The sequence below is a fragment of the Eptatretus burgeri genome, chromosome 6, assembly GCF_056783735.1.
Source record: "Eptatretus burgeri isolate ZD-2024b chromosome 6, Ebu_testis_v1, whole genome shotgun sequence".
NCBI classification, from domain to species: domain Eukaryota; kingdom Metazoa; phylum Chordata; class Myxini; order Myxiniformes; family Myxinidae; genus Eptatretus; species Eptatretus burgeri.
The window spans coordinates 4,846,743-4,865,769 of record NC_140966.1 but is presented as its reverse complement, the minus strand read 5'-3'; the positions used below and the strand labels follow the sequence as shown (position 1 = coordinate 4,865,769).

The 19,027-nt window shown below is 42.6% G+C and overlaps 1 protein-coding gene across 1 annotated transcript in view; it reads left to right on the top strand.

Moving 5' to 3' along the window:
- The window catches only part of ZNF622 (zinc finger protein 622), a 34,641-nt gene extending 16,618 nt beyond the window's left edge, over positions 1–18,023 (top strand). The window contains exons 3-8 of the mRNA XM_085883798.1: positions 1,223–1,472; positions 4,329–4,571; positions 6,351–6,513; positions 11,938–12,059; positions 17,264–17,407; positions 17,642–18,023. Coding sequence (XP_085739924.1) covers positions 1,223–1,472; positions 4,329–4,571; positions 6,351–6,513; positions 11,938–12,059; positions 17,264–17,407; positions 17,642–17,772 — 1,053 coding nt within the window. The 3' untranslated portion in view covers positions 17,773–18,023. The remainder of the gene's footprint in view (positions 1–1,222; positions 1,473–4,328; positions 4,572–6,350; positions 6,514–11,937; positions 12,060–17,263; positions 17,408–17,641) is intronic.
- Positions 18,024–19,027: the final 1,004 nt, after the last annotated feature.

Here is a 19,027-nt window from a genome sequence, read left to right as displayed (position 1 = left end):
ATTATTCTACCAGGGGTGTTGCCTCTATTTTTAGGTCATCTCTACCGAGATGACCTAAGAAAGCCGGACCAAATGAATGTCCGTCAACAATTTTTCTTTCCGATCTTGATGAAACTTAGTATGTGGGTAGAGGTCGATGAGTGTTGCACAACGATATAACTTTTGTCTGGGTTCAAGGTCAGGGTCAAGGTCACGAGGTCACGTAAGTTATAAAAATCGCCATTTTCAAAACCTATCTAGTCTGCCATTCTATAAGATATTCGGCAACTGTTTATTGATTATGATAGAAAAAATATAATCTTGTATCTAACCAGACAGATTTTTTAATTTCCTTCCCGTTTGATCGTCATGTGATCTGGAAGATGGCCAAAAACGCTGATGCGATTCGCAAAGAAGGAAGGAAGGAGAAATGAAATATAAATATAAAACACATTTTTAGCCTTTTGTATTAATACATTTTCCGCCGAAGGTGCAAAAGTTTCAAAACCCGAAATGTAAACGTCGGCATTTATTTTCAAAACATAATTTCATGCGCGCGCACCAAAATGCCGAGTCATCTTTAACCAAACTGCGCAGTTCGAGCTGCACAGTAGAACTGCGCAGTAGTCTTCGGTCATAACTGAACATTGAGAACTTGTGGTATTATAGAGATGACCGTCACCCCCACACGGGGGTAATTTTTAATACTTGCTTTTACCCACGAAGATCAACATATATTCTTGTTACCTCCACCACCGAAGGTGAAGGAGGTCATTTTCACCACTTTCTGTTTTTGTTTGTTTGTCTGTGTACAGGATATCTCAAAAAGTTGTGGACGGATCCTGATGAAATTTTGTGGACAGGTTCGGTGTGTGACAAGGACAAACTGATTATATTTTGGTGAAGATCCGGATCCAGATCTGTATATGAGAAATATTTAATTTTCAAAGTGATTCTTCACCATTGAGATGGGGCCAAAAATGATATATAACGTGATATTTCAAAAAGGTATTGGACCAGATATGTTCTCGTGGATCAGGCATTGCGTGGTGGAGATATGCCCTCTACTGAGTGCACTTCTAGTTCAAAAATGTATATGGCCAGATATGTTCTCGTGGATCAGGCATTATGGGGAGGAGGGTATGCGTTCTGCCGAGTGCCCTTCTCAGTTTCCAAATGAGGTTTCTTGCATCGTTGCTTTAAGTGGAATGCAACACATCCAGTTTTCATCTTTTTGTTACAGGTAAACAAGAAAAACATTGGAAATGGCCAAGATGTGGTGCTTGTCGCCAATGACGTCAATGTGGGAATCCAGCAGGCCGTGGCTGAAAGTGCACAGAAACCTCCAGGAGGGCCTGTAGAAGGTGAGACTCGGACGAAGAAACGTCGACAAAAGCCACCACGTCTGGTATGGCTTGAGAAACAGGCTGCAAAGTTGCATCTGATGGAGCACAAAGGGGACAAAGCATCTGGGACAGATGAGGAGGATGAAGGTAGTTTGTTTTCTCAATTCTTTCTGCAGATCGTAATGTTTAGTATTTCTTTCTACACTCAGATGTTTATGATATTTTTTGCACTGAAATTGTTTCTCAGCCGAACCATCTCCCTACTGTATACGAACAGGGTTCGCACAGTCCTTGAAACTCCTTGAATTTCCTGAAAAAAGGAAAAAGCATTTTCTAGTGCTGGAAAGTCCTGGAAAACTGCACAAATATAAATAATTTGCCAGGCCCCAGTCGGTCGTATTGTTAATTCTACCAGTCTCTTTAAGAGAACACAAGACCGTTGCCAATTTTAACCTCCCCCAGGGATTTCCATTAAAGCCACACCAAAATTATTTATCAGTCTTGACCCTGGACGCAGAGCGAATTCTAATTCCCCCATATCCCGTATTGCATGGTGCTAATTTACCTGCTAAATTATTCCTGAATTCATTCCCTCCAATGTTATATAATTATTTGCCCCCTAATTATATGTTAATGGCAGCTGGCGTTTATCCATTCAGATGAAAAATATTTGACGACCCCTGGGACTTTACCATGGTTTCGACTTTACACAAATATTATTGTAAATCAGCGGAGCTGCTGCAGTTAAGGTGGTAACTGAGATGCACACCATGTGCTGTACTGTACTGTACTGTACTGTACTGTACTCCACGTCAACACTGCATTCTGTTGAATTGTAATCAAGTCCTTTGTTTTCAGTTATTAATGCCCTTAGTGATTTTTAACCATGGCTTCCAAGAGGAAAGCTGTTGCTCATGGTGAACCAAATGCAAAAAAGTCGAGAAAAGTCATGTCTTTGGCACGAAAGTGGAGGTCTTGGATAAGCTTGGTCGGGGCGAGAGTGCGTGTTGTCACTGCATGGGCAGGAATTATGGCGTCAACGAGCCCATTATCCACCAAGTAAAGAAATGCACAGAACACACAATGGGGTAGTGAATGGTTTTGCACCACAAGCGAGGGTGATTTCTGGTAAACCGCTTCAGTACGTGATGCTTGAGTTCATAGGGAAGAGGAAACGTAACTTCCCGCATAAAACAAGAGTTTTCTGTAGGCCAAAAATCCACCTCACATGTGGAAAGCATAATTTGTTGACTTCAATTTTTATGAAAATGAGGATAATTATCAATTTCAGTTTGCTCCATGCAAGCGATCCATGTTATAGAAGTTTGTGATTAATGCTGCAAAAGGTACAACCTGGAATGGTTCTGTGGTTTTACATGCTGAACGATATATTTTGGCTGTACATGTACAGACTCTAACTAAACAGAATCACTGGAAATATCTAAACTCCAGGGTTCTTTCATGTATTGAATGTAACTCCCTGGGGTCTTTCCAAATTAGCAACAATATATTTTGGGGATGGATATATATGTATATGTATATATTGCAGGTGCCCTACACCCCAGCTGTAAGCATAAATTAGGATCGTCTCTCGATCTTTTATATAGATATATAGAGTATGTATTTGAAATTATCCCTTCCTCTCCCTAATTTAATACCAAATTATTGGAGCATCTTTTGTAATTGAAGCTTGATAACAGCTCAAAATCTCCGATGTCATTTTCTCATCATCATCATCATTTTGTTTCCAGCATGTGGCTGTTGGTTTGCATCATTGCTGGGAGCATGGTGGCAATGCCCCTGCAGGTTAGGGCAGGAACTTGGAATTTGGCCATGGTACCGGTGACAGCTCACCTACTCTTCGCGAAGGACACCATGGGATCTTTAACATACACCAACGAATGCTGGCAGACTGGGACGCCTGTTTTAACGTCCATCCGAGCAGACGGCACATACATTGATGAACCGTCCGGAGTATCAAATTATGTGTGAATAAAACTCGAAGTTTAGAAGCATTACAGCTGACGTCCAGAGTGTCAAACAATGTCCAAATTGGACAAATTAACTTCTTCTTCGTCTTTTTTTTTTCTTAGCAGTTGCAGCTGCTGCTGAGGTCAATTAGGAAGTTTAAATTTTTTAATTCAATTCTGATTAAGACATTGTCAAGTTTATCACATTTGCAGAAATTAAATATAGCCACAAACACTGGTGTCTGGGCGTTTTATCAGCATTGCGATGTATCCAACGTTTCGTCGGTATGATGATCAGGCATTCAATACGAGTGAGGAAAGGGGGCGGTAATTTTGAGCGCTTCATCGATCAACCGTTGCGGCTTGTTCCAAGTCGGGGCATTGTTGAGCAGGCCCCAATAAAATGGCGAATTAAGACACCAGTGAGTAAGAGCAGGCTGATAAAGGGGTTGACAAAGGATAAGGCTGCAGATTATCTTCAAAAGGCGTGTTTCAATTTTCCCAAACACCCAATTTTCATTCATGCACTCCTTTGGAGTTCCCTTGGAATACATGCAAAGTTTCAGGCTGCTAGGGGTTTCATGGTTTGAGTTGTGGAGAAACCACACACACACACACACACACACACACACACACACACACACACACACACACACACACACACACACACACACACACACACACACACACACACACACACACACACACACACACACACACACACACACACACACACACACACACACACACACACACACACACACACACACACACACACACTTATTATTATAATAACTTTATGGTAACTGATATTATATCTGCTTTCATAAATTTTGAATTGCCTGCTTGTATTGCACACTTCTATCTTCCCACAAATGTCTCGAGGAATAGCACCACCAAAGTGAAAATAACCCAAACTGTTGCACAGTGCTGCAGGTAAACAACCAAGATGTTAAATTAATTTATTTAAAAATAAATATCAATTAACCTGATTTGTATAGCTAATCTGAACCTGTTTGCTGTAATTTTAAAGATGAGTGGGAAGACGTGGAAGATGTTAATGAAGATGATGAAGAAGAAGATCATGAAGAAGAAGATGAAACAGCTGCTGAACTTTCTGGGAGTGAAGATGTGCTGTCAAACACTACTTGCCTCTTCTGCCCACACTTATCAGCCTCTCTCGCTGAGAATATGGCACACATGTCATGTGATCACAGCTTCTTCATCCCAGACGTGGAGTACTTGGTGAACCTTCCTGGTCTCATGAGTTACCTTGGTGAGCCTGACATTCCATTGCCCATTCACGACGACTCATTAATTCTTAATATAGTGCCGTTCCCCCCCATCCCAACTCATGATTTGTTCTATTTCTAACTTCTTTTTTTTATTATTCCCAAACCTCCATTCGCCCAAAACCCTCCAACCTCACCCACATGGCTTTCCAAACACTTATTTTGTTTTCCTTTTATTTACCTTATCTTTCCGATTTGAAACGTGTCATCTTTTGTCCAACTCTTTTTCTTTTATTATCTTGCCAAAATGAAGTTTTTGCAAGATATGTTAGTCAGCTTGTATGTTTTTATTTTTTATTTTTTTATTTTTGTCTGTAATCACATATAAAAAATTCTGCAGAGCACAGTTATCATTGGAAATTTTTGTAACTTCACATATCAGAGGCCTATAGAGGTCCCTTTCAGTGCACAAAATTTTGAAGGTCAAGGTCAAATGTCAAGGTCACTTTGTCGCAAATCGGAGGAGTCGACGAAACCCTATTTTTGAGTAATTTTGATCGGATCGTCTTCAAACTTCATGGGAATATAGTTCATGGTCTGGTGCTCAGCTGATTAATTTTTGGTGGCGATTGGCCTTGACCTTCATGGTTAGCGCCTCAGGTCAAACATATTTGACCCCAAGGTCAAATTTTCAAGTTTTAGGAACCATATCGTGTAGTACCTCAAATTGAACACCTCGATGAGTGCTTTCTAGATATGTCAAGCTTGAGACATTATGACGTCATTTGGTGACGTTATGAGGCAAACGCATATTTTTCATGGTTACTCTGTAGAACGATTCTCATGGCCGGCAGTGGCATTGTGTAAACCCCTTTAAAATTGCTTCATGGAAATGTGTTTTGATTGGAAAGTCCTGCGGGCCGCAGTATAGGGCTCCGCGGCTGCCGGTTGGGGACCAATGGTTTAAACCCCTTCCCTCCTGTGTTGACCCATCATCATCTTCCATCCTGTAACTTTTATGAACCTTGAACCCTTCATTTAAAAAAAAATGCCACAGATTTGAGAGGTGTTTTTGGCAGAGTGCAGTTTTTCAGTAAATATGTGGAGGATTTATTTATTTTCAATATTTATATTTAAATCAATTTATTTATTTATTTATTTTAAACTTTTATGCAAACAGAAAAAGGAATTGAAAACAAAACAAAAGTCAAAAGGTGTTTTCCTGGGTATAATTTTTTTTTTGTAGGTCTCATGAAGGAAATGTAAAACAAATCGATATTGTGGGAACAGAGATGTCCTCCAACCTCTTACTTGTGGTTCAGGGCATCCATCCACTGCTGTCCAGAGAGTAGTAGTATATCCAAGGAGGAATAGCCAGGTTGGGAGCCAAACTGGTTGTCATAGATTAGCGAGTTGGAGAAAAGATAGTTCTTGAGGTCTGCTGCAATGATGGAACTCAAAACTTTGCTTTTGGTCGGGAGAAGTATTACAGGTCTTGAGTGGGTGAGTTTTGTATCCGACATTATGGATGGGTTCTTGAGGCCGAGAGTGTACCATCAAGACCAGTTATGGAAGAGGTATTGGACTGGGTAAGAAACATCTCCAGTATGGCAGGAAGAAGGGTTTTTCAGTTTTGTCATTTTGCAGCGATGCTCATGTCAACCAACGGCCTTTGATTTGCTTCTTTTTTTTTATTTTATTTTATTTTTTGTCTTTCCCCACTTGTATACCCACTGGCATGACTGTTCGATTTAGATGTGAAGGAAGCTGGAGTTTGAAGATGATGTGTGGCTTCATTACATGCTGTTGCCTTATTAACACAGGAGAGAAGGTGGAAGTGGGGAATGTGTGCCTGTGGTGCAATGAAAACGGTCGCTCATTCTACACACTTGAGGCTGTCAAGGGTCATATGCGTGACAAGGGACATTGCAAGGTCTTCGCTGATGGAGATGCACTTCTGGAATTCTCTGACTTCTATGACTTTAGGTTCGGGTACTTAAACTTACCTGCACTTGGTTAATGGGGTGCATATACAGTATTTATTATATTTGTAAACAAGCAAATAGCACTGTTGCTTCGCTGACGGGAATACTGAGACAGAGAGGGAGACAGAGAAAGCATGCATGCTGTGTTGTGCTTTATTTGCAGAGTACCCGCCCGACGGGCAATCTTGTTCCAAGCATGCAATGCATTCTTTTGCCGCATACCTTTATTTGGCCTGTGTATAGACAGCTGACAGCTCTTTATAGGCAGAAAAAAAGATAGAAGTAACCCAGGTTACGTGCATGAAGCAAAAACATACCGACTGCTTATAATTCAAAACGCCTCTCTGCACTGGATAACGTGGGGACAGGAACACTGTACTGTAAATGGTGGAGACTTGTAATACCCTGCCTACCTCACCACCTGGAGGTGGTGCGGCATGATGCACATTTACATCGAGATTTTGCGTCCCCTCCCCCCCCCCCCAAGATCACCGGCAAATATAACAACTCCACTGTACGTTAATTGGGGTCGTGCTGATCCTATGTAGCAAGTCTGGATGTAATCGCCTCGCAACTGCAGGAGGAGTAGCGTGACAAACACACAATTACACAAACACCATTCAGTGAATTATAGTAAGGATAACCACATATATGTACAATGTACATACGCATACACTGCATCTACGTATGTACAGGCACTTCCCTATTTCTGTCATAGATGCGTTCCTGGAAAACATCGTTGAAATTGAAATGATGTAAATCGAACTTCAAAATCCCATCTACTTAGAATGTATTAAAGGGGGAATGTGTTCCTTACAAAAGAAAGAGAGTGGAAATTTTTCAGAGTAAATTAATTGGCGATGGTTGGGTTGTTTTTGAGCGATGGTTGGTTCTCTCCAGGGAGTCTCTGCCGACTTTCTCAAACATGAGTTTTCGGTCGTTGCTTTTTGCGTTTTGACGATTATTTTGTTGCCTCCATCTTTATTGTGTGTTCCTAGTTTGGTTTTGTTTCAAAACTTGTGCTGTTTGGTGAGTTTTCGTCAGTCTTGTCATCTCGGGTTTCTCTGAGGCCGACCTGTGTTCCCGTCTATGTGCACGATCATGTTTATTTGTATTTTCTCCTTATTACCATCAGTTTTTATTTTCTCAACTTTTCCCACCACCTTCCTTCCATCCCTCCCAACTCTTCCCTGTTTCATGTCTTAAAATATTTTAAAAAAAACCTTTTCCCTTCTCACCTCCCCCACGGAACCACGTGGCTTCCTTCCCTACGAACAGTTCCCCCCTTCACATCCACAAAGCTGCCTCCTTCCCCCATCCTCTCTCTTCCAGCTCATTCCTCCACCGATTCCAATCTCCCACTTCCCTTTGCCCCTCTCTTACTACTCCCACTGCTACTCATCCCTTCACCACCTAGTCCTTTGTCCTCATCCCCATCCGACCCTCTCCCCGAGCTCTTCTGCAATCTGTCAACAACTCTCACCATCTTCACCTCTCCTCCCTCTCCCAACCCTCCCCCACCCCTCTTCATTCATGAACAGTGTGAACCTCAAACATCTGGGGCCTTCGCTCTAACCTGACTGATCTCTCCATACAGGTTACCACTGACAAATCAGACATAATCTGCTAAATAGAAACTTTCCTTCTTCAAGATGTCTGACTCGTTAGTTACTTCCTCCTCTGGTATGATAGACTTGAGCCTCAAAAACTCTATTCCTCACTCTCCATGCACTACCCTCACCCCTCCACGTCTCCAGGAATACCTCTGGCTACAGCTTCCCCTCCTCCCCCACCTCTTGTTTATCTGTGTGTTGTACCGTCCACCAAACAGTGCTGACTCCATTTACATCTCGCTCACCAAAAATATGGACAAACTTCTATCCTCTCATCCCAACTCTCTCTCTTCATCATATGCGGTGACTTCAATTGCCATCATGCCAGTTGGCTGGGTGTGGATACCTTTCACCTGCCATGGCACTTCTGCAACTCATTGGAACTGACACAATCTGTCAACTTCCCGACCCGGATCTCAGCCAACGGTACTCCATCTCTTCTGCATTTGATTTTGACCAATTTCCCAGAAAATGTCTGCTGTTCTTTTTTCTGCTCCAATCGGTTTATCTAACCACATCCTTGTTAAAACGGTCATCTCTGGCTGTTATCAGAGAACCACCTCAGTGCCGACGAGTCTGGCATTTCACTCAGGCTGACTGGCAGGGTCTTCAAGCAGCCATCAAACTTCCAGACTGGTCTCACATTTCGACTCTCACTGACATCAATTCATCCTGGGATATTTTTCAAAGAATCTCTCTCTATCTCTATCTCTATCTCTCTTACAAATTTATCCCATCTCGTCTTCAGTTGTCTTACCCTTCCTCCCGCCCATGGTACACTGAAGCTTGTGGTGAGGCTTTTGTCCTGAAACAACTTGCCTTCACCTCATGGAAGGCAATCTCGGTTCCTTCCACAAAGCTCGGAACAAGTGTGTATCTACCGTGAGGAGAGCCAAAAAAACAACACCTTTCTCATCTCAAGTTTGAACTCTCAAACCTGTCTCCCTCCTCCAAATCCTGATGGTGTCTGGATAAGTCTGTTTCTGGTGTATGTTCCCCCTCCACCCCCCTCCCTTACCTCAAATGGCTGCACAGCTGACACTGCACACGAAAAGGCTGAACACCTAAACTCTGTTTGCTTCTTAATCTTGTTTCCCAAACCCATCGCTTTCTGTACCCACCTTACCCAGTCACACCCAGCTGTTCCTGGACTCTGTGTCCTTTACTCCTGATAAGGTGGAGAGTTTGCTGTCAAACCTCAACTCAGATTCTGCAACCGGTCAAGATGGCATCAGCCCACGTGTTCTAAAAACCTGCGCTGTTGCTCTTGCTCACCATCTCATTTACTCAAGGTCATCTGCCGTCTGCTTGGAAATCAGCAAACATTACCACTCTGCATAAAAAAGGTGCAAAAACTGATCCCTGCAACTACAATCCAATCAGCCTGCTCCCAATCATCAGCAATGTCATGGAATCCATCATCGCTTCTGACAACAAATCCTTTCTCTTCTCCAATGGCTTGATTTCTGACCATCAATTTGGATTCAGACCAGGTCATTCTACCCTGGACATGCTGCTTCTGCTCTCCCAAGGATGGATGGAGGTCCGAAATGCCAAACATGAGATCGGAGCCATCTCCATAGACATATCACAAGCTTTTGATACGGTATGGCATCCAGCATTGTTCACCAAACTCTCTTCTTATGTTATCCAAGGCAGTCTCCACTCGTGGTTCGCGGACTTCCTCTCTTGTCACAGTCAACGCGTGGCTCTTAATGGAATTTCCTCATCTACTCTTTCCGTCCAGGTTGGAGTTCCTCAAGGCAGTGTTCTTGGCCCTATGCCTTTTCTGGTTTTCATTAATGATCTCTCAGACTCTCTGGAAAAGCTTCTTTATCTCTTTGATGATGACTCCACCCTCTGCCGTGTCATCTGTCATCCCTCTGATCGGCAGGCAGCAGCCTCTTCACTCCATGCAGACATGGATAAAATCACAAATTGGTCAAACACTTGGAATATGTCTTTCAATCCTGACAAATCTCATACCCTGACTCTGTCTCGCTGAAAGGACCGTCTGGAACCCCCCCCCCCTCCCATCTACTTTCTCAACAATCCCTTTGAAGAAGTCCTTTCATTCAGGCTTTTGGGCCCCTCTGCCACAATCTTTTCTAGGAAAGCCATATCTCCAAGCTGGCCTCCAAAGTCAGTCACCAACTGGGCATCCTATGTCGTGCAAAGTCCATCCTTGGCACACCTCACCTGAGCTTCTAACCACTTACAAAGCTTTCATCTGCAGTCTGATGGAGTACTGCTCCCCCTCCCCCCTCTTTGGGGTGGTGCTCCCGCCTCACACCTCACTCCACTTCATGCTGTGGAGACCAAAGCTTTTAGGATCATTGGTATCTCCCGTGATGAAACTGAGTCTTTGGGTCTCTCTCTCTCTCTCACCTGATCCAGGTCAGAGGTCTTTGTCTTCTACCGTATTTCTGCAGGGCACTCAAGGTCCACTAAAAACCCCTTTCTAGTGATACTGCCAAAATCAGTAATCGCTACTCACCTTCACTCTTTCATTCCTCTTTTCTTTTCTTTTTTCCTGTCTCCGAAATAAACTCCCACACTTTCTTCAATCCCACTCCTCCCTCCAAGTCTTCAAAATAGCTATTCACCACCATGTCATATCTTCCCTCATCCAAAATATTGATCTTCACTCCCCCCGTTAATCCACCCCATACCGACCTCCTTCAAATTCCTCGTTTTCCTTCCTGAAAGTCTCTGTAGTACCATCTTGTTTACCCATGTACTCAGCCCAATCCTTTTCCCTTCCACAGATCTCCTATTGTCTCTGTTCCCCACTATTTGGTGCTTACCTCTCCTGCCCCTCTTGTCTCTTGACTTTTTATGTTTCTGTGTTTTAGCTCTTACACGAGCCTTGACATGGTATATAAAAAACAAGAAATTAAAAATATTATTGCAACAAAATACTATACATAAGAGTCTTTTCTTCTTCTTTTTTTTTTTTTTTTCTTGTGCAGCGGAAACATTGTTATGACTTACTTCCGCAAGACATTTAAGTTCAATCATCTTTTCGGCGCACGGGCCGACACGATGACGATGTGCATCGCAGATGGCCCGTGCAGGGGCTGATCCGAGGATCTCACCAAACCCTCCGATCAGTAGTGGTGGCAGGTAGTGTGTAGCATCATTGACTGAGGGTGTGGTGGTGCTGCTGATGCAGTGCCCCTATAGGTGAAAGCAGGAATTTGTAATTTGGCCAGGATGCTGGGGGATAGCTCCGTACTTTTTTGTGAATGGATTTTAAATGTCCACGAACTAATTCTGGCAGATGTGACGCCCAGTTTAACGTCCATCTGTGGGACTGCACGCACATTGATTAATCACCCTGCCTGTGAAACACCGGGATGACAGTTCATCGCTGGGTTGAGATTCAATACCAGGCTTGACTGCTTAGAGCTGGTATGTGTACCTCTCGGCTGTCCTGCAGTGGTGTGGGGATGCATGGTGTTTATAATTAGTTAGACAGGCTCAGAGTTGTTTGACAAGTCCATGAGAAGACATGCTGGATTTTTCTTTGCACTTCTTCTTGGTGATGGAGGTGATGCTGAGGATTGTGCTGCTGTAGATTCATCAGCTTGAGCCTTCCAACCTTGTGGTTGAAACACACACCTTTGGTTGACTGACAGACACACACACACTGACTGAGTTACTGACTTGCTGACTGACGGACATTATTATTATTATAGATGTCAGCCTTTTGTTTTTGTGTTTTTTGCAATAATCAAAAGGTGTGAAGTTATGAATTCCAGTTATTAAATGTACTTGCTTTTTGAAGTTTCTGCAATGTCCCTCTTTAGGCCGAGCTATCCTGATTATAAAGGTGGTGTAGCAGGGGACTCTGATGATGATGAAGAAGAAGAAGCAGAGGACATTATATTGAAATATGATGAAGATACAATGGAACTTCAGCTTCCTTCAGGTAAGCAAACTGAGCCCAAGCTATTATTTTGGAGTTTGAGAAGAGCTGTAATAACCTGCATTGATTGGTTGTTATTCTTGTGATTATTTCAAATTCCCAAAGCTGTTGATACCTTTTATTAGCCTGCGCTTGCGAAACGAAAAGTGGGGTTAAGCAATCAGTTACATACGTACGTAGAACGTATGTGTCTGCATTTTGTAATTCTCTTTTCTCTGCAACCGCTTGTTTCTTTAGGTGAAGCCCAACACTAAAAATAACCAATGCTCCAGGAGACCATGAATTTACTAATCTGCACATTCAATTGACTTAACGGTCCCCTGACATGCAAAACTTTCTGGTTATTATCTTGCCAAAACGAAGTTTTTGCAAGATATGTTAGTCAGCTTGTATTTTTTTTTTTGGCTGTTAGTAACTTCGTAACTTCGTATATCAGAGGCCTACAGAGGTCCCTTTCAGCGCATAAAATTTTGAAGGTCAAGGTCAAAGGTCAAGGTCACTTTGTCGCAAATCGGGGGAGTTGACGAAACCCTTATTTTTTGAGTAATTTTGATCGGATCGTCTTCAAACTTCATGGGAATATAGTTCATGGTCTGGCGCTCAGCTGATTAATTTTTGGTGGCGATTGGCCTTGACCTTCATATGTTTTTTTTTTTATTTTTTAATTTTTTTTGTCTGTAATCATGTATAAATCACTCTGCAGAGCACAGTTATCATTGGAAATTTTTGTAACTTCGCATATCAGAGGCCTATTGAGGTCCCTTTCAGCACATAAAATTTTCAAGGTCAAGGTCACTTTGTCGCAAATCAGGGGAGTCGACGAAACCCTTATTTTTTGAGTAATTTTGATCGGATCGTCTTCAAACTTTATTGGAATGTCGTATATGGTCTGGCGCTCAGCTGATTAATTTTTGGTGGCGATTGGCCTTGACCTTCATGGTTAACGCCTAAGGTCAAACATATTTGACCCCAAGGTCAAATTTTCAAGTTTTAGGAACCATATCGTGTAGTACCTCAAATTGAACACCTCGATGAGTGCTTTCTAGATATGTCAAGTTTGAGACATTATGACGTCATTTGGTGACGTTATGAGGAAAACGCATATTTTTCATGGTTACTCTGTAGAACGATTCTCATCGTGGCAAACAGATTTGAGTAAATCTCTCGTAGGCAGGTATTCCTCAAGGAGTCGCTCCTGGTGGATAGCAGCTCTGTTCACCTCAGTGTGACCTTAAAGAAGTCACACGTGGTCACCTTTTGGCAAGATACGGGTCATTTATATATTAACTTGACCTTCCGAGTGAAGAAATCACCCATGTTTTTAAAAAAAAAAAATCAAAAATGGGATAATTAGAGCAATATTTCGATCATTTCTGGTGCTTTTCACAACTTGCTATGCCCCGCCCCTAAAAAAAGTTGACCAGTGAATCGCAGCATTGACGTCACGTACAGAAACTCGCACAGAGTGGATTGACTCGAGATCTCTAGTCTCGACCAGCGTTTCTCAACCTTTTTGCCCTTGTGGAACCCTTGAAATAGTTTTCATGTCTCAGGGAACCCCTGCATAAAAATTATTACATACCATTATTGATATCGAGCTCTTTTATATTTTTATCGTAGTTCACGTGGTAAATATAATATTTTTTTTTTTCGGATACTTGGTTTAAGGAAAAAATGACCCCCTTTTTGTCAAATTTATAGGCAATGAAAAAAAAAACGTACTGCTCGTTTGAGACCTCACACCCAGGTTTTAATTCACAAAAAAAAAATTTTTTGTTTGAAAACGTCATTTTTGAAAGTATTCGTCAACCCCAAGTCTGTTTGACAATTAAAAAAAACACACCTCATGTAACTTGATCAACAAAACTTAAACAAATAAAGCTGAAGCAATAAAGGTAAACATCAGGAGAGAGAGAGAGAGAGACAGACAGACAGACAGACAGACTTCACGCTAGGAAGCACAGAGAAGATAGATGGACACCGTGCATGCGTCCTGTACTTGAGTCAGTCACTCAATGATGCACGAATCCGCCGCGTGCAGGACGTCCACTAACCAGTGAGGACGGTTTCACACTGGTGCCATATAGACATCGTTAAATACATTCCCTATGGTTGTTGTTATTGTAAATAATATGAGGTTGAAACCTCTATTATAATAACCAAGGAGTTTCCAACAATATGCCGTACGTGTATAGTAAAATTACGAATATTAAATCAAACAAAAACTACTCAAAAATACATTAGCCGATTTATTACTGTTTCTCGCGGAACCCCTAGCGACCTCTTGCGAAACCGTAGGGTTACGTGGAACCCCGGTTGAGAAACACTGGTCTGGACGAGTCCGATGAATCTGTCGTCCGTCCGACGAGGCCGATAAATCTGACTTGCTGTAGCTTTTATTTATTATTCTCTTTTTTTTCATTGTTTTCTACTGGCACTACATGACGACAGTAGGAATAAAATAAATAAAAATGCAGCAGAATGTCAGATTTATCGGACTCCTTGAGACAATCGTGTCACAAGGTGTGTTCTGCACACAAGTTTTCATCGTATCCGGACAGGGAGATTGCTTCCTTTTATGCGCGGAGAGATACGGCCGATGACATGCGCCGGCCTTGTTTGTGATTAATTCGCCACGGAGCAACATGTCCGCTGCGCTGTTCACGTCACCTCACTAAAATATTTCTGATATCGAGCAGTATGCAAGTCGAATTTACATTATTGAATTACGAATAGGAGTTAGTCTAACCAGTTGTTATTTCCGAGTCTTCCTTCGATGTCTTCCCAATCATCATGAACTCTGGGAATTTCATTGCTATTTTCCTCTGCTTGTCCTCCTTCGGGCTCGAACTGGTAGGGCCATACTTCATTTCCAGCTGCCTGAACTTCACCTCCCGCGACTATGTTATCTGACAATTCTCCATGTGATTCAGACCAAAATCATTCATTTCTTTCACACTCACTGTCATTACCAGACAAGTGAAAGTCCATGTCATCCATTATTCAAAAACAAATGTTCGATTTTTTTTTTTAAAGCAGAAATGAACGAAGCGATTGAGTCGACCAATCAAATGTGGAAACGCACAGAAAGCCAATAGAATCACGTAGACAACCAACCTGAGTAATTTACATGCAGCCTTTGTCATCCTGTAGTTGACGTCATGTGGGTTACTCCCCTTTCAGGAGAATTTTTAGGGGCGTTCCCGAAGAGGTTTGTTTTTAATTTTACATTTTACAGAATGAGTATTGTAAAAAAACATTGTCAGATCTGAAATCACGATGAAAAACTCCTCTAGGACATGTATAAATGAAATGTCAGTACTTTTGCATGTCAGGGGACCTTTAATTTGATGTGCTTCATCAGACTTTGTCATTGTATTTTGCAATCTGTATGTCATTGGTTCCGCACAGTGGTTCCTTGATTCCTACATGGTGATGGCATTTCCTTGGTTCTCCACAGTGCTTCATTGGTTCCGTGTGACTTCCACCAGGTTCATAAACCTTAGTTTATAATAAAGTACTGTATTGTTGCGATGTTCACAAAGGGGTTGCTCAGACCTGCTATTCGGCCTCCGACGCTGAAGCTGCAAGGCACGAATAATTCCGGACCCAACGGGATGATGAGCAACCACGGACGCCGTCTGAGAGGGCTAAGTCTGGCGGGGTCCCCAATCAAATACTTGCGTTACCTAACCATTGATTTATTCCCGCCCAGATGGGAAACCGCGCTCTCAACGTCCAACCTCATCCACTTCGTCTATGAGCGAAACCGTAGTTGGTGCGTTGGCTATTCTAATGAAGCGAATTAGTGGGGCACAACTTCGCGTCTATTTATTTTGTACGCTACATCGAACCAATGAAGGGAAAAAAAACAACAACCAGGCAGTAACAGCAGTTTCCCAAATATAAAGCACGTATTTACAGGCACGCAAAGTTGCACAAGAACACCCCGAGCATGTAAAGATTCCCTGACGAGATCTACTTATCTGGGGATGGACAGGCACACCACACTCGCATTGGGAAAAGTGAAGGAAGAAAAAGATCTGGGCTTTGGGTCGGCCCCTCGCTCACTCACCCTATACACAGGTGGGTCTGCATTGGTGCAAAGTGGAGGGTAGGGATGAGAAGAAAAGAGGTGCGTGCGTGCGTGCGCGCGCACGTGTGTGTGCGTGTCCGAGGATTGCATACTGCCTTCGGAACCCTTTGATCAGTCTTGGTCAGTCCAACTCGTCCAGGCACAACGCTTACCGGCAGCTTGTGGTTCAGCAGACAGCTTTTGGAAGGCAGGCAGTTACGAGTTTCTCAGTGTGTGAGATGATCCATGCGCTGCTGCATGTCAGCTTTTTTATATGTGTTTGGTGTGGCGGGGCTTTGGGGAGGGTAAGGGTGGTGGTTTCCCGCTCGTGTCTCGTCCCCACTGGCCCTCCTTTGCTGCAGTGTGATGTCGTTGACTGGGCAGCCCATCCCACTCACCACGTAGCATCCGTCATGTGGCAAGCATGTGGCCCTGCAGTTTTCTCTTACTGGCAGTGCAGAACTGGCTCTGAATGTGGTGTCTGTGTGGTTGTGGTGGCAGAAGGTGCAAGGAGAATTACATGGGGAAAAACAATACGAGGGGATTTCAGGGAGGAATTGGAATAGATTAAATAAAAAACGGGAGTTTGTAGGGTTTCAGAGGTCTGAGAGGGGGAAGGGTGAGGGATTGGGATGGATGGAAAGTGGAAAATCTTCAGGTGGGGAATTACGACGGGGATGGAACATGCGAACACTCACAATGCATTTTCCTCATTGCAGATACGAGGGAAAGTTACCCGACTAAGCACATTTACTAATTAAATATCTAATTAGGGAATCCCTTCATGTGTTAAACGCCCCACCCCGGAGTCCATTTCCATAAACGCAGCAGTATGTTTTGAGAACTCTCTCTTCAATTCTGGTTATACACTGCAATTTATCTTCTCCCTATACAAACGGTCGCTGGCGTTTCACATGGTTAACATCATTGAGATTGTCGCATGTCTTGTGCCCACTTTGCGAAAAAAAAAATTTTTTTAAACGCGCGAACGTGTTTTCGTCGCTTTGCATGAACATTTAGTCACATGAAAATCTCCACTTCTACAGTAAGTGATCACAAGCACATGTCTTGCATTACCTAATTATGACCATCTAAAAGCTTACTGCATATTGCTTGTGCTCAATTCTCACAGGTGCAAGAATCGGGCACCGCTCACTCATGATTTACTTCAAGCAGAGATTTGGAAAGCCACAGACCATTGCGGTGCGTAAGAACACGCACCTTCTGGGACGGGTGATGCGGCAGTACCATGCGCTTGGAAGGCGTGGGGATGAAGGTCAGGAAAAATATCGAGCAAAGCCTTCAAACTTCACTGGCTTGTTGATTTTGAGAATTTCGTGCTTTCAGTCTGATCACTGATGTTTTGTTTGCAAATTTTACATTTTAAATGATTATATTTGCGTGATATTTAATCGGTAATATAACAGATGAGCAAGGTAAACAAGTGGGTACTGCAATATGGATTTGGAATTACCCATGCGTTATTGTAACTGTTATTTGCCACATCCAGGTGTAGAGACTGCTTTCAAGCGGCGGCGAGATATGCGATACTTGCAGAGGTCAAAAGCCAAGTGGTTCCTGAAGATGGGCTTGCGTGGAAACTCTCTGCAGCATCATTTTAGACCTCAAGTTATATTCTGATTAGAGGTCATTCTTCAGCCAAAAGGTCTCTTCTGTAGACTTGACTTGACTTGATCATTCCTGCCACAGGCTGCTCCATACACCATCCATAAAATAAGTGGCTTTTTTGTTGGTAACAATATGTAATGCTTAAATTACAAATATTTGCAAAATACTTTATTTTAGAGAGTAAACTTTCTATAAAAATGAAACTTTATGTTGCCACTGAATGCCTATATGATATGATCAATAAAGTACATGCATGTAGAAAATGTTTTGATTACTTAAAGTGAAACTGTCAGTGGATGTTCTCAAAATGTAGCTGTTGTACTCTATATTAATTATCAGTGAGAAATCTTAGTCAGCTGCAGCTGAAAATATGAAAATTGAGGTGTAAGCAGGAATTTGTCCAAACACAATGGTCGATTAATAATAATCTTTTTATTATTTAACGATAATGAAACCCTTTGGTTTGTTTGGCTGATTTTGGAGTTGCGCGTCCAAGAGAAACTGATTTAATTCGAACATTTTTAAAATGCATTACTCGCTTCCAAATAACTTTCCAAATTTGGAGACTTTCAGTGTTGATGATGTTTACAGTTTGCGTGATGAAATGTTATGTCTGTCTCTCCCACAATCTATCAAAGGTCACGACTTTTTATACAAGGGTCAAAGCTCATGAAGGAGCTAAATATCAAAGGGCAGCAAGTTTACAAATGACCAAAGGGTATGGGGTGGGAGTGGGTGGCTAGTCATCCACAAGAGTAACAAGAAAGAGAAACAGAATGTGAAGGAATCAGTATTTATCAGAGATCTTGGATATGCACGAGGTATTGATGGAAAACACATTGGAAAAGACTTGAGTGAGGAGGAGGAGGAGGAGGAGGAGGAGGAGATGACGGATTTTAGGGAGATTATTTAACATTTGGGGAAGATGAGGGGATGAATGAATTCAGGTTGTAAAATAGCTTGGATTGTGGGAAGGGGGAGGCAAGTGAATGTTTCTTAAGGAACTTGTGTGGTTTAGCTTGGGGTGGGGGGGGGCGGCAAGAGGAGCAAGGCCAGATGTAAGCTTCATAAAATCGAGCCCACCAACTTGCTGCCGGTGGGAGATTGCAGTCTTTGGGAATCCACCTCCCGTCTTGAGATTACCGTGGTGCTGAAAGCCTTATCAACCAGCTCCAGAGCAGTAACGTGGGTGGGGAAATAGAAGCACCAGCCCAGACTCGCAAGCTATACTCTCATGGAGTTCCATGTGATGAACTTTGTGTGCTCT